Raw genomic sequence first — 16,381 nt, forward strand, 5'->3', positions numbered from 1 at the left:
TATTGGACATTATAAATTTTCCAGCTAATTCATTCATAGTTGCCAGCGTTTCGCCCCCGTGTGCTAGGCTGGGCTCATCAGTTGGTACCTAGCACACCTACCAAGACGCATGGCTAGTGCATACCATGGAGGCCACTGCATAGGCTATTTGAAACCACCAGCAGTGCCAATGCACTAAGAGGTACTTTGTCTCACTACCAAAAATTGATGCCTGCTTGGCCATCAGATGATATAGATGTTGATTCCCATAGGGAAACTGAAATATTTGTCTCGAATGGGTAAATTTATAATACCAATATAAATGGTCCGTTATTGGACATTATAAATTTTCCAATGGTTCATGTTTGTGGGTTACTGTAGTCACGTCCTAGTTCGTGAACCATGGGCAACGGCTGAGTGGCCTACTAAGTGGTCCTGAGAGTCGGGATACCAGTTGCTATGGAATGGGAGTGGGCATCTCGGACATATACTGAGTCGTGGCCCTCCTTGTGCTCAGGCGGCTAGGACTATAAAATTCACCGGTGGTCCATAACCCGTTAGAGGAGAGATCCTCACTTGGACTATGTGCAAGTAGGGCAGCATCCTGCTTCATGAATTTACCGAGCTCAGAACACTTTAAGCAAGCCTTGGACCTATGGGAGTAATGGAGTCCCACTCCCATTTGACAGGCGAGGGACTCCTTGGAAACAACTTGGCGAACGAAATGGAATTCGATGGGGAGCTATCAATATTAATGGGGCTTATGGAAGAAAGAAGGTAGAACTTGCTGAGTCAGCAAAGAGGATGCATCTGGATGTGCTAGGAGTAAGTGATATTCGGGTAAGGGGAGATAAGGAGGAAGAGATAGGAGATTATAAAGTGTACTTGACAGGTGTTAGAAAGGGAAGGGCAGAGTCTGGGGTAGGGCTCTTTATCAGGAATACCATTGCACGCAACATAGTTTCTGTTAGGCACGTAAGTGAGCGAATGATGTGGGTAGATTTGTCAGTGGGAGGAATTAAGACAAGAATTGTGTCCGTGTATTCACCATGTGAGGGTGCAGATGAGGATGAAGTTGACAAGTTTTATGAAGCATTGAGTGACATCGTGGTCAGGGTCAACAGCAAGGATAGAATAGTGCTAATGGGCGATTTCAATGCGAGAGTTGGGAATAGAATTGAAGGATACGAAAGGGTGATTGGTAAATGTGGGGAAGATATGGAAGCTAATGGGAATGGGAAGCGTTTGCTGGACTTCTGTGCTAGTATGGGTTTAGCTGTTACGAATACATTCTTCAAGCATAAGGCTATTCACCGCTACACATGGGAGGCTAGGGGTACCAGATCCATAATAGATTATATCTTAATAGACTTTGAATTCAGGAAATCTTTTAGGAATGTACAAGTTTTTCGGGGATTTGTCGATGATACAGACCATTATCTGATCTGTAGTGAACTAAGTATCTCTAGGCCTAAGGTAGAGAAAGTGAAGTCTGTTTGCAAACGAATAAGGGTAGAAAATCTCCAGGATGAGGAAATTAGACAGAAGTACATGGATATGATTAGTGAGAAGTTTCGAACAGTAGACAGTAAGCAGGTTCAGGATATAGAAAGTGAATGGGTGGCATACAGGGATGCCGTAGTAGAAACAGCAAGGGAATGCCTAGGAACGACTGTGTTTAAAGATGGGAAAAGGCGAACATCTTGGTGGAATGATGAAGTGAGAGCAGCCTGTAAACGTAAAAAGAAGGCTTATCAGAAATGGCTCCAAACAAGGGCCGAGGCAGACAGGGATTTGTACGTAGATGAAAGAAACAGAGCGAAACAAATAGTTGTTGAATCCAAAAAGAAGTCATAGGAAGATTTTGGTAATAACCTGGAAAGGCTAGGTCAAGCAGCAGGGAAACCTTTCTGGACAGTAATAAAGAATCTTAGGAAGGGAGGGAAAAAGGAAATGAACAGTGTTTTGAGTAATTCAGGTGAACTCATAACAGATCCCAGGGAATCACTGGAGAGGTGGAGGGAATATTTTGAACATCTTCTCAATGTAAAAGGAAATCATCATGGTGGTGTTGCAAACAGTCAAGCTCATGGGGAGGAGGAAAATGATGTTGGTGAAATTATGCTTGAGGAAGTGGAAAGGATAGTAAATAAACTCCATTGTCATAAGGCAGCAGGAATAGATGAAATTAGACCTGAAATGGTGAAGTATAGTGGGAAGGCAGGGATGAAATGGCTTCATAGAGTAGTCAAATTAGCGTGGAGTGTTGGTAAGGTACCTTCAGATTGGACAAAAGCAGTAATTGCACCTATCTATAAGCAAGGGAACAGGAAGGATTGCAACAACTATCGAGGTATCTCATTGATTAGTATACCCGGCAAAGTATTCACAGGCATCTTGGAAGGGAGGGTGCGATCAGTCGTTGAGAGGAAGTTGGATGAAAACCAGTGTGGTTTCAGACCACAGAGAGGCTGTCAGGATCAGATTTTCAGTATGCGCCAGGTAATTGAAAAATTCTACGAGAGGAATAGGCAGTTGTGTTTATGTTTCGTAGATCTAGAGAAAGCATATGACAGGGTACCGAGGGAAAAGATGTTCGCTATACTGGGGGACTATGGAATTAAAGGTAGATTATTAAAATCAATCAAAGGCATTTATGTTGACAATTGGGCTTCAGTGAGAATTGATGGTAGAATGAGTTCTTGGTTCTGGGTACTTACAGGAGTTAGACAAGGCTGTAATCTTTCACCTTTGCTGTTTGTAGTTTACATGGATCATATGCTGAAAGGTATAAAATGGCAGGGAGGGATTCAGTTAGGTGGAAATGTAGTAAGCAGCCTGGCCTATGCTGACGACTTGGTCTTAATGGCAGACTGTGCCGAAAGCCTGCAGTCTAACATCTTGGAACTTGAAAATAGGTGCAATGAGTATGGTATGAAAATTAGCCTCTCGAAGACTAAATTGATGTCAGTAGATAAGAAATCCAACAGAATTGAATGTCAGATTGGTGATACAAAGCTAGAACAGGTCGATAATTTCAAGTATTTAGGTTGTGTGATTTCCCAGGATGGTAATATAGTAAGTGAGATTGACTCAAGGTGTAGTAAAGCTAATGCAGTGAGCTCGCAGTTGCGATCAGCAGTATTCTGTAAGAAGGAAGTCAGCTCCCAGACGAAACTATCTTTACATCGGTCTGTTTTCAGACCAACTTTGCTTTATGGGAGCGAAAGCTGGGTGGACTCAGGATATCTTATTCATAAGTTAGAAGTAACAGACATGAAAGTAGCAAGAATGATTGCTGGTACAAACAGGTGGGAACAATGGCAGGAGGGAACTCGGAATGAGGAGATAAAGGCTAATTTAGGAATGAACTCGATGGATGAAGCTGTACGCATAAACCGGCTTCGGTGGTGGGGTCATGTGAGGAGAATGGAGGAGGATAGGTTACCTAGGAGAATAATGGACTCTGTTATGGAGGGTAAGAGAAGTAGAGGGAGACCAAGACGACGATGGTTAGACTCTGTTTCTAACAATTTAAAGATAAGAGGTATAGAACTAAATGAAGCCACAACACTAGTTGCAAATCGAGGATTGTGGCGACGTTTAGTAAATTCTCAGAGGCTTGCAGACTGAACGTTGAAAGGCATAACAGTCTATAATGATAATGTATGTATATATGTATGTATGTATAAATTTTCCAGCTAACTCATACTCGGTGCGACCGGGCGAGTTGGCCCTGCGGTTAGGGTCGCGCAGCTGTGAGTTTGTATTTGGGAGGTAGTGGGTTCAAAAACCACTGTTGACAGCCCTGAAGATGCTTTTCTGTGGTTTTCCATTTTTCACACCAGGCAAATTCTGAGGCTGTACCATAATTAACGCCAGGGCTACTTCCTTTCCACTCCTAGCCCTTTCTTATCCCATCATCACCATAATACCTATCTATGTCGGTGCGACATAAAGCAAATAAATTAAAAACTCGGTATACAGCAGTAACCCCATCTATCGGACATAACTGGCAACAGAAGGCACAAAGCACATCACAACAAACAATGGTCAATGTAATGTAATTGTTGTTCAATATTTTGAGCTTTCTGTATTGTAGGCCTTCTTTCGATTCTGTGATATTAGAGCGTCTTACAAAATTATTTATAGCGTAGACTGTAGTTCCTTATTCCCCGACTTTAGATAACGATTTTCATTAAATTCTGTCAACCCATTTTCTTGTGCTTTGGCGCTGATATGGACTTAGCAATAAAAATCCAAATTCATGAATATCTCTGTTATCGTAGCCGGTACAGTAAAAATGTATAAGATATAAATGATTGGAAATTTATACTATATAACTTTAGTAATGTAATATTTGTCGATAGGACCACTAATAACACAAATATTTGAGAATTAAGTTGTAGGCTTTCCCCTAAACTACCTTTCCACTCAGCGTGAATAAAATTATTTACGGCCTAGATTATAGCGACTTATTTCCCGACCTTGCATACCGATTTTCATTAAGATAAGACAACTAATAACACACACATTTGAGAATTTAGGATGTAATTGTGTTCGAACAAACCATCATGTGGCAGAAATCCCTTCTGCATTGGGGAAAGCACTTCGTGTTGGGATAACCAACTTGTTAGGCGCTTCGTCAGACACCCTGTGTAGAGCTTGTACAGAGTGTAAGTTTAGGCTTTCCCCTAAACTACAATTTCTTTCAGCGTGAATAAGATTATTTATGGCCAAGATTGTAGCGACTTATTTCCCCACTTTACATACAGATTTTCATTAAATTACGGAAAATTAAAAAATGCATTTCCTTGCTACTATGGTCACGACCGATACAGAAATACCGTCCTTTTTAAATTCTGAGCAATGTACAGACAAAACTCTTATTTTATATATATAGATTTAGTAATGAGTAAGCAGCCAGAAACCTTATTTAGCAAGTTTTAAGGAGTGCAGAGATATGCATCAGTCAAGAACTTTTAAAAGGGAATTTGAACTTTTTAAATATTAAGGTGACGTGGTACGTCAGAATTGCTACTCAAATTAGTCGTGGACTTGGAAGATAGGAACAACTATCGCATTCATATTATGTAAACGAGAAGTTGGGGGAGATAAGAAGGAACTTGGTCAGTAGGTCAAGAGATAACAGATAGCAGGCATTCAACTACGTTATTATGTTGTACAGTTTGTTTAGTGGGGGCAGTTAATTATCAGTGCCATGTAGTCTCGGCAGCTCCCAGAAATAACTGTGTATTTACGAGTTGGCAGGAGACTCAAGAAATCGGTACGAGTGTTGCAGACTGGACTTGCAGATATGGAGCCGTAATGGAGATCTTTCATCTTGTTTGCTGATGCTACACTAGTGATGTGTGGTCACTAAAACCATATGGTAGCCCCGGACCAGGTACAAGGAGGCAAAATCCCCCAACATATTGGAAGCTGTAAAGAAACCCACCCGTCAAATAACTTACAGGGGCCAGACAAACAAAAGAGCACTTACCTTTTTCTCGAAATCAAATGTGGAAAATGCATAAAATTTAACACAAATTTAATGAATGAATAAATTTTGGTACAGTAAAAGGTAAATATAATGTCAACATGACATAAAGAGAGATACAGCCTGAATGGAATATCTGAGTTTCAAGATCAGTAATTCAATTGAAGAAAATTATAGTTAAGAAATATTTGAATAAAAGGAATTGATTGAATTAATAGGGTACCCCAGTAACCAAAAATTGACATTGTAGGTAATGTAGTTCCTAATCGGGTGGAGAATGTAATATAACCTTCAAAGTTCAGATGAACCACAATTAATGCACTGTTTTAGAATACATATGGAAATATCTGAACTTGAAAAATATTTTTAAAATAATCAAAAGCATTGAAGGGAAGTTCCTCCTTTTAAAATCAGAATAAGCAGTGCCTTGAAATTCACAAATAACCCACAAAATAGAAGCACAATGTCTTTATCACAACCCAGGCCAAGAAAAGAAAAATCCCCTCAATGAAACAGTAGACACTTCCCCGTAAAATAAATACCACCCAAACAAGGCACAAAGGGATAGTGGTTACACAATAAGCAATAATAGAAACAAAGGAAGACTGGCAAGAACAAGCCACACCGAAAACAAAAATAGAAGAATTATCTGAATGATGCATAATTGAGCTGCATAAGATCTGAGAATTCACAGAAATCATTAATCTCCATACCTGTCTTACATTGAAATATTGTCCGACTCGTTGGCTGAACGGTCAGCGTACTGGCCTTCGGTTCAGAGGGTCCCGGGTTCGATTCCCGGCCGGGTCGGGGATTTTAACCTTAATTGGTTAATTCCAATGGCACGGGGGCTGGGTGTATGTGTTGTCTTCATCATCATTTCATCCTCATCACGACGCGCAGGTCGCCTACAGGCGTCAAATAGAAAGACTTGCACCTGGAGAGCCGAACCCGTCCTGGGATATCCCGGCACGAAAAAAGCCATACGACATTTCATTTCATTTTCATTGAAATATTACATGGCTATCTTGAAATTATAAATTAAATTAAAGGAGAAATCTCATCCAAATAATAATAAAAAAATATGGAGCACATAGTTCGAATCAACAATTTCAAAACAGGGAATTCATCATTTAAAAATTAAATGCAGATCCAGGGTAGAATAAAAAATGAATAGTAAAAATCAGATGTAAATGAAAGGTAACATTGAAATTAAAAGTTTTTTAAACATTAACAAAGCTTGAGAATTGATGTACAACTCGATGCATCAGAGGGAAGATAGTCGGCCAGATCAGTGATTGTTAAATACTTCCAGAAATTTCAGTGATTCAGTTACTGATCCAAAAGAAAAGGTTTAACTATCATATCTTGTTCGCCCCTTATCAGCGTCACCAAGGACAGCCATCTTGAATATGATTAGCATTTTCTATGGTACTTTACAAATCATTTCAAATTTAGTATAAATTTTAACTCAAATTGCATACTTAATACTTCGCACAAATGTTCATCACTTAGTTGGTTAGTACTCACTTAAAATCCAGTGTCTAGTGTAGATATACATTACCGCATGTAGAGCATTTACATCGCCCAAAGCTTACATTTAAAATATAACAAAAGTTCTATCTGATCTGCCGAAATAAAACGTTCCATAGATCATCCTGCATCTATCACTCTTGCTCCACACTTTCCAGTCCATGGTGAACAGCAAACACTGTGTGCTAACTGAAGGAGCTAGCAAAGACACCGTACGAGTAGCCAACACTCACTCGTGTCGATACAGTCAGCTGCCAATCGCGGTCCATGTAGTTTCTTTGGAGCGCTACTAGGTGGCATTAGCATGCACAGTTGACACACTTAAGGTTCATGGAACTGTCCATAGCATATTTTCACTGAAGCTCAGAGAATATAAGTTAGTAAATATATCACGCAATTCACGGTCAGGTACAGGAAGGTATTGACACAAATCTCCAAAAAATGACATGGTCCGAAAGGTAATTACAAGGCATTTGAAGTTATGCCTCACTACTGTTGCTTTGTCTTAGGCTCGTACCTATAGACCGAGTGAGTTGGTCATGTGGTTCGGGTCACGTAGCTGTGAGCTTTCGTTTGGGAGATAGTGGGTTCGAACCCCACTTTTGACAGCCCTGAATATGGTTTTCCATGGTTTCCTATTTTCATACCACGGTTGCTTCCTTCCCGTGCCTTGCCCTTTTCTGTCCCATTATTGGTGCAACGTAAAGCAAAATTGTAAAATTGTTGTACCCGTAGACCAGATTTTAGATATGAAGGAAGGATCATTTGTGACACACTCATCTTGGCACACTGCAGTGCGACATTAATTGTACTCAGGGGTCCGCAATCTGGGGACAATTTTGGAAGCACACGCTGCATGTTCAGTTTCAACATTAGGATTGTTTTCATTGAATGGTACAACACACCAACAATGTCTGCAGTGTCATTGATTGTCCTGTGATGATCTTCATGCACAACTTCCCAAATTCGTTCCACATTTTCAGGGGTGATGTTCGTGCATGGTCTTTTAGATCTCTCCTCAACTTGAAGGGACGTTCGTCCACTTGTGAAGTGCCTGTACCACTCTAATCATTTTGTACATCTCATTGACTTATCACCATTTGCTTGCTGAAGCACATTCTATGTCTCTGTGGCTGATTTGCCCAGTGTGATGCAAAATTTCACATTGGCTCGTGGTTCTGCCTTCCTGTCCATGATGTTTACAAAAGCACCACTATAACAACTCCTGATGTTAACATAGCAATGTTTCCTGGCACATTGCCTTGTCAGATTTGAAAGTCACTGTAGCTGTAGCTGCTAGCACAACCTTGTGCTATCATCTGTTGGTGCACTCCAGAGCAGTGCAGAAACATTTTGACATGATCTTGTATGCCAGTGAATAAATAATCTATGGCATACAATCATGGTTCAGTTATAAAAAGCACTCCCCTTATCAATTGACAGCAGTTGAATGTGTCACACCAATAACATATACACTTACAAATGACAGTAATTTCTTGTGATTGAGTGCAGTGGCACATTAAATGGCAAAAGCCAAAAGACCAGGACATAAATAAAATAATCCGTCCCAAAAACAGCTCTTCCACAAGGTCGCATGAAATGAGGAAAGCAAGATAATGTTGGGAAAACAAATTTAATGAAAACATTTTAAAGGACAGCAAACAAAACAATTACGATGTTTGGAAGGATAAAATAATAGATATCATAACAATAAAATATTAGGGTGAGGTACTTCAAAATTGAATAATTAATTATCTTAGTGTGGTAAAATGAAAGGAATTTAATTCAAATGATGGAAATTCTCAATAGACGAAGAGGAAATTAACTCTGGAATCCCAAATTATTTCTTACATTCGATATGGGGAAGCAAGGAGAAGTAAGTGGTCACCATAACTCAAAGGAAACGAACAACAATAAATCCAAGAAAATATCAACAAATCATCCCAAGGATATATAACAGGCAAATGATTGACATGGTAAAAATCCTAGAAGGAAATAAATTAAATAATTAATTCTAAGATCCAAGTTAAAAACGAGAAATAAATTCAATTTCAGGAAGACGCCCACACAAAACTAGTCAACGCCCCCCCCCCCCCCCCCCCACTCAATCTCGGAACAACCCTTGATCAAAAAATAAAAACAAAAGGTTCCAAAAACAGTGTCCTCCCAAAATAAAAGAAGGTAACAAAAGGAAGTACGCCCTTCCTGTGTCCAGGCTGCGTCACATAAAAGAAATCATGACCAGTCTCTCAGGGTTTTTGAATGGTAAAATGCTCTACGTGGTATCAGAAAAGAGAATTGATATGCTGAGTGCTATTTCTATCTCCCCGTAGATTCGATGGATGTCTCCATCCGACGTATCCATGGTGCATTTGAATATCCAAAGATTCTATTGCCTTAACTCAACGGTACCTTATACTGCTACAATGAGCTATAAGTAAGACATCAAATAAACCTTAATTACTGTGATTTATTGATAAAATGGAAATCTTAGAAGAGAAAAATGGTATAGGAATTATTCATATTCAAGTAACTAACTATTATCTATTAGCAGTTGTATTCTTCATCTCGATTCCTAATTTCATCGTGATATCAAGGTCATATTCCTTGAAGCTAGGTCCTCAGTTCATTGTAAATATTTCTATGTATTTACAGAATGCATTAATAAATATTGCTTGTTAAGATTTATTTACATGTACGCATGTACATCTGCAGCTATGGATTATGTAGGAATGGGTTAATCTCATAATAGCTTTACTCTACTTCCTCCTAAGCATCGGGAGAAAGTGATAAGTTTTCTTTTATTTAGCACAACTCTGCTTTAAATCAATTGTAATTACCAATTCATTCACATTCATACTTGAAAATAACCTTCCAATGTATGCAAAGTAACCATTAAATCTGTAATGGTATCTACAACCTTAAATTAGTTTAAATATGGTTATGTGATCTTGCGTAAATCCATTACAGCATTAGGGAAATGTCATTCTTAAAATACAATACACCGTTCGAGTTGGCTGTGCGGTTAGGAGTGCGCAGCTGTGAGCTCGCATCCGGGAGATAGTGGTTTTGAACCCCACTGTCGGTAGCCCTGAAGATGGTTTTCTGTGGTTTCCCATTTTCACACCAGGCAAATGTAATTAAGGCCACGGCCACTTCCTTCCCATTCCTAGGCCTTTCCTGTCCCATCGTCGCCATAAGACCAATCTGTGTCGGTGCTACGTAAAGCAAAAAAAAAGAGAGAAAGAAATACAATACGGTATTAACTCATCTCTATTCTCATTTACGGTAGCCATGACCCTACATGTTATTCTACATATGTCATGCATAGTTTAAGAGTGTGCATCTTTTCAGAAGAAAATCCTAAGTTAATATGTCCAAGTATAATGCGTATTCATTCTTATAATGGATATCTTTCAATGAAAGTGCTAATATCCTATTCTACGAAAGGTTATGATACGTTACAATTCATATTATACACGAATACTTGACCAATGCAATGTTATTTCCCAAACACAAGTGATTGTTGTCTGCATCAATTATCTCCTTTCTTGCTTAATAAGAATTCCACTTCTTTTATTATGACGTGGTATATATATTTCTATTCAATTCAACTTATACACTATTTCTTTCTATAACATCTCTATATTTCCTGCATTTACTTATTTACACTTTCATCTCTTCTGACTAGTCGCAATTCTTCTCATATTAACTTCATTTTGACGCATAAGTAGTTTTACTCTCATATTTTCTCCTCATTGGATCTACATCTTGTTGAATTACAAACATCATTTCTACTATCAGCTGATACTTCCATGTTTCAGTACATTTCTCTTTATTATAGCAATGTATCATCTACTCCTATTATCTAACCATGTCACCTGCATTTATATTTTAACCTATCACGTGAACTCCCTGTGGGTGGGTGGCGGCAGTAGAATAATACCCACGGTATCCCCTGCCTGTCGTAAGAGGCGACGACTAAGAGGGGCCCCAAGGGCTCTGAACTTTGGAGCGTGGGTTGGCGACCACGGGACCCATAGCTCAGTCCCGGCAGTGCTTCCACTTGCTTATGCCAGGCTCCTCACTTTCATCTATCCTTTCCGACCTCCCTTGGTTAACTCTTAATCTTTTCTGACCCCAACGCTATTAGGTTTGCGAGGGCTAGGGAGTCTTTCATTTTCACGCCCTTCGTGGCCCTTGTCTTCCTTTGGTTGATATCTTCATTTTTGAAGTGTCCAGTCTCTTCCATTTTTCCTCTCTGATTAGTGTTATACAGAGGATCGTTGCCCAGTTGTACTTCCTCTTAAAACAATAATCACCACCACCACCACCACCTATCACTTGGAATCTATATAACACTCAAAAGTACTCTTCTTAAAAGAACTTCATATCAGCTATGGCATAAGATATCCGGATAAAACATTGTATGTACTGTACGTCTAACTAGGATTTGATTATATTTGTAGGTGACCACCTATCTCCCTTTATATCGATCTAATGAAGAAACATTCGCGAGAAACTAACGATATAGGTTATTTTTTATGATTAAACTGCACAATTTCAGCACTTTAATAACCAATGATCTATATAAGATTATTTCTACCAAACTTAAGTATTTATTTATGAAACTTATCTCTTTTTCCATTGCCTTTGGGATGATTTATGCTTGGTTCATTCTGCGCTGTTGGGGGGTGATCTCCGTACAGCACGGCTGGCTATACGATTGTCGTCTGCAATGATGGTCGATCATAGCTCCACTCAGGTAATTCGGAGTAGCCCATAGTCCATCTTCATAAAGATTCATCCTCTTATCTTGCTCAGTGTTGAAAATACAAAACATACATGCAATCAGTCAATACATATTAGTATAAGCAAAGCCTTCTATTTTAACAGATATTAATCTCCTCTTTTAGAGTTTCTTTGGTTAACCTAAGGCTTATATATCAGACTCCCAATATGTCTTGGAAATTCTCAAATATGTGTGTGGTAAATGATTGTTTTATAATTTCTTCTAGCAATGGTATTGTGTTCTTGTGATTTCTTAATTTTTTTTCTGGTTCTATTCCCTTGAAGCCTTTAGTGTGGTTGACTTTCAAATATTGATTGGTAAATACTTTAATTGAAACTGATGCGTTTCAAAATTCTATTGCTGGATTTAGCATTTTATCTGAGTAGATTTGTATCTGATATCTTAATAAATCTTAGTCTTCTTTAATGCTCTTTTGCGATTTAATCTGCTCCTTATTCATGAAACGTCAACTCGCTAAGATGTATATTCATTTAGTTGTCTTCTACAATGTTGGATCCTTTGTTTTTTTAACAATCCGACTCCCTTGTTTTGTCTCTTTTCACTGCCCTCATGATTATATCTATTTCGACATTGCGTCAATCTTAGCTTCTATGGTTTTTATATGAAGTAATTCATTTTACTTAATTCCGCTCTGCGTAATCGCACTCATTCAGAATCAATTTATCTTTCATTTCGGGAATAATGTAATAGCACAGAAGTAACAATTAGAAATCATATTATTACATTAAATTAACCCATGTGAAGTTTAAGAATAATTTTGAGGTATCATTTACATGAGAATTAATTTAAAACAAGGAATTTGAAATTGTTGCAACGATTAAAATTTTAGGCCTATCCTTACATGTAAACATTATTTGCATGAGTGAAGTTTCAAAGAATGCCTTATGATACAGTTTAATTTAAATAAAATTTTAAGAGGGTTCCAGATTACTCAAAAGTGAAATACTGTGCATGATCTAAAAAAAGTTTTAGTTCAAATTGTAGACAAAAGAAATTGATTTCAGGCATTAAGTTAAGCAATGCTGACATGACATTCATGTGGTACATGATGGGTCAGATTTTGAGTACACCAAATACTATTATTTTGAAGGTTTCATCACAAATGTAGAATCCACACGTAGAAGAAGAGGAGAATATTCCAGAATGACCAAGATACAGTACTAATAGTACTTATAGATAAGAAGAGTCCCATATAACAAGGGCCGTGGACCAACATGCACAACTGGGCTAAAACTGAAGAAAAATAAAATATGGAAATACTAAATCAACATCACCAACATCTCTTCTTCACAGGACATGATTCTATTGTGGATCATATCCTGAAAGTCGCTCTTCTTCATCTTTAGGATGCACATAATGAAGCCACCATAATTTGCTTCCATATTGGTCTCAAACTGGAAGCGGAAAAATGCCGTTACAAACACCATAGTTTAATTGTTGCTAGTCTTCCGTCTGCTCCCACTAGTGGCAACACTGAATGGACATTGAAAGTTTAGTGCACTGGCATGCCAACAGTTTGTGCACGTATTCATTTAACTAAGTTCATACCAGATGTATTCCAGTCCTGATATGATTATGTACATGGGAAGTTAATAAAGTTTTACTGGGAAGGTGTAATGATACTCAGTTGACAGATTTCAATCATACTGTAGAGAAGATAAATTTCAAAATAGGACATTAAGTTCCTCGGTAATGTCACAGAATAACTGATCATATTTCCAGAATGACTATGCTCGCTTAATATTTAGAGAACATTCACAGTTATGTTCATTCCTCCCATATCTGTTGTGTTTTTCCTTTTGAATATCAGACTGTAGTTACCAGTTACATGAAACACAATTTGTAGACATGGAATATCACCTGATGGTATCTCCAAGTTAAACATACACCTACTGTGTGCATAATCTGTAACTACAATATATACATCCATTGTTGTATTGCTTGCTGTTGTGTCGACATAATGTTCAAAGAAGTTTAGGAGATATGAACACAAGTTACTGCATTTCGCAAATTTCATGGAACTATTTAAGCAGCATATTATTTACGAAAAGTGTAACACACACACATTTTTCTAGATCAGCTCATTTTTATTTTGTTCTATCTTAAAGTTCTGTCTTTAAGTTTTGCTGTTCTTCATTATTTACTTTTTTTTTTGTAGAGGAGTGTTGTCAATAGCGTGGTGTTCTCAAGACCCTGATCTTCTTGCAAGCTGTGGGAAGGATAACCGTATACTGTGCTGGAACCCAAACAGTAACTTTGAAGTAAGTGAAAGGAATTTATGATTTGGCTTCATTAATCAGTTTTCTGTTTCCTTCAGTAATTTTTAAAATTGCTGTCACAATTTAATATAGTTTTATTTTCCATTCAGGGTGGAGAAGTGGTCTGTGATATAACTACAACATATCAATGGAATTTTGATGTCTCGTGGTGCCCACGTAACCCAGCTCTGATTTCAAGTTCCAGTTTTGATGGACATGTCAGTGTATATTCATTGACTGGAGGCCAACAGCAGGTGCAGACTAGTAATAAGGTAGGTGTGGTATCTTACATGATTGATATTCTTGTTAATTATAGTGTGAAATATTTAGGCACAGGTCTTTTATTCCTGAAATTACCTTCTACAAAAGCACGTATCTGAGAAGGGAAAGAAATGTTTTACCATAATAATTTCCAGACACTTACAAAAATCTTTTTCATAAAGTTAAGGTAAGAGCTTAACATAGGTTGGTAAAGAATGGTCCTACTTGCAAGGGAACTGTTAAGGTCAGACTAGACAGAAGTCAATGTAACCTTAATGTATGATCAACTCACACATATTAAATTTAATAGTAACAATCATTTAACCAGGCAAGTTGGCTGTGCGGTTTGGAGCGCACGGCTGTGAGCTTGAATCTTGCAGATAGTGGGTTCGAATCCCACTGTCGGCAGCCCTGAAGATGTTTTTCCGTGGTTTACCATTTTCACACCACCTAGGGCTATCCTAGCCTGTTATCGCTATGAGACCTATCTTTGTTGGTGCGACGTAAAGCCACTAGCAAAAAAAAAAAAAAGCAACAATCGTTTTGCCATAAAATCAATGGTAGTGTTAAAATAGGTGAGTGGCTATGATCTGTAAGCTGATGGTATCTTGTACAACAACATTCCTCTTCTTGAGGCATTTAGTTAATTCAGAGACTTGCAGATGACTAAACACTGAAAGGCATCACAGACTATAATGATGTACGGTATATATTATTGTTATGCATTAGAAATATGCCGAGAATTCTATTTTAACACACTGAATTATAATATTATTAGCTATATCTATAACACAGAATACCAATTTAAAATTGTAGATGCTATGTACAATGTACCGTATCATAAGTAACATAGCCCAGTATAATTTATATAGTTTACAACATAATTGGATCAAAACTTGTCAACTTGTTTAATATTTATCATTTCAGTACTTAATACTGGTATGGTAACTGTTGAGACAGGTAGGAAGATGTAAAGGTACCTCCCATTTCTCACATTCCCAAGTTGTTTCACTGCATTTTCCGTGTGAAGTGTACACGTTGGAGGCCTCAGTGGAATGAAGCTTCTTTGTAGTAGCAGGAATATGCCAAGAGAAATGTGCCCATGTCTTTGCCTGCAAAGTAGTTGGGCAATCTCTATTCGAAATCCGCCCTTTCCCTGCACAATTCGGCTATATAACAGATTCAAGAATCTGTTCTGCCAGGTCCATGCAAAATGCTGCGAACTTTTGTGTTCTTTCCTTCACTACTTTAGAATGAATAATACATGAGTTGAACAAACCAATATCCATCATATAAAAGAAGGTCTTCGTGAAGCCTTTCATGAATTTTCTCATAATAGGAAAACAGGCACTTCCTTACCCATTCTGTTCCTGCTCTTTTTGTAATTGGTTATTTAGGTATTCTACAACACTTCTCAATTTTCTTAGCTTATCACTCCAATTTGACATACATTGGGTAAACAGAAGAGTATCAGTGGAAGAGCCTTTTGTTGGATGTGGTCATAAGAGAAAGAAAGGGGCAGTAGAACAACGTTAAGTCACAGATGGACTATCAATTTTAACAGTTTAGTGCTTTTTGAATAGAAGTGAAGAAGTACGACACTTTGAAATTATGACAACTGTTTTAATGACAGGCATAATCCTTTAATGAGTATCCATGTAATATTTTAATTACACAGCTGGGGTTTTAGATATTTTAAGTGGAATGTAATAATATAGAGTGGAAAGGTTCCTTGACGTGTTATGTTGATACTGTACAATTGGCTGATGAAGGGACGGCAAAGTCCCGAAACATGCACCTAAAATAAATTTGTGAATAATAATTAATTGTTACATATGTAAGTATTAATTAGGCAGACCATTATAATATATAATATTGTAATAGTCAGTACGGACCAGTCGGCCAAAAAAGGGTCAAAATCATAAATTCATGATATTGTGGTGTCATAAGGTGTAAATAAACATTTTATTTAATTTGAGTTAGTGATTTAGATTAATAACTGCCTATTTTACAGATAGTTGTGTTAAGATTCATTGA

The 16,381-nt window shown here is 37.8% G+C and overlaps 1 protein-coding gene across 3 annotated transcripts in view; it reads left to right on the forward strand.

The window, feature by feature from the left end:
• Sec31 (secretory 31) overlaps positions 1–16,381 on the forward strand; it is a 386,738-nt gene that overhangs the window by 80,663 nt on the left and 289,694 nt on the right. For all 3 annotated transcript variants that reach the window (XM_067138230.2, XM_067138232.2, XM_067138231.2), the window contains exons 7-8: positions 13,984–14,086; positions 14,194–14,355. In XM_067138230.2, the coding sequence (XP_066994331.2) occupies positions 13,984–14,086; positions 14,194–14,355 (265 nt within the window). The remainder of the gene's footprint in view (positions 1–13,983; positions 14,087–14,193; positions 14,356–16,381) is intronic.

Source organism: Anabrus simplex, chromosome 1, assembly GCF_040414725.1.
Source record: "Anabrus simplex isolate iqAnaSimp1 chromosome 1, ASM4041472v1, whole genome shotgun sequence".
Taxonomy (NCBI): Eukaryota; Metazoa; Arthropoda; class Insecta; order Orthoptera; family Tettigoniidae; genus Anabrus; species Anabrus simplex.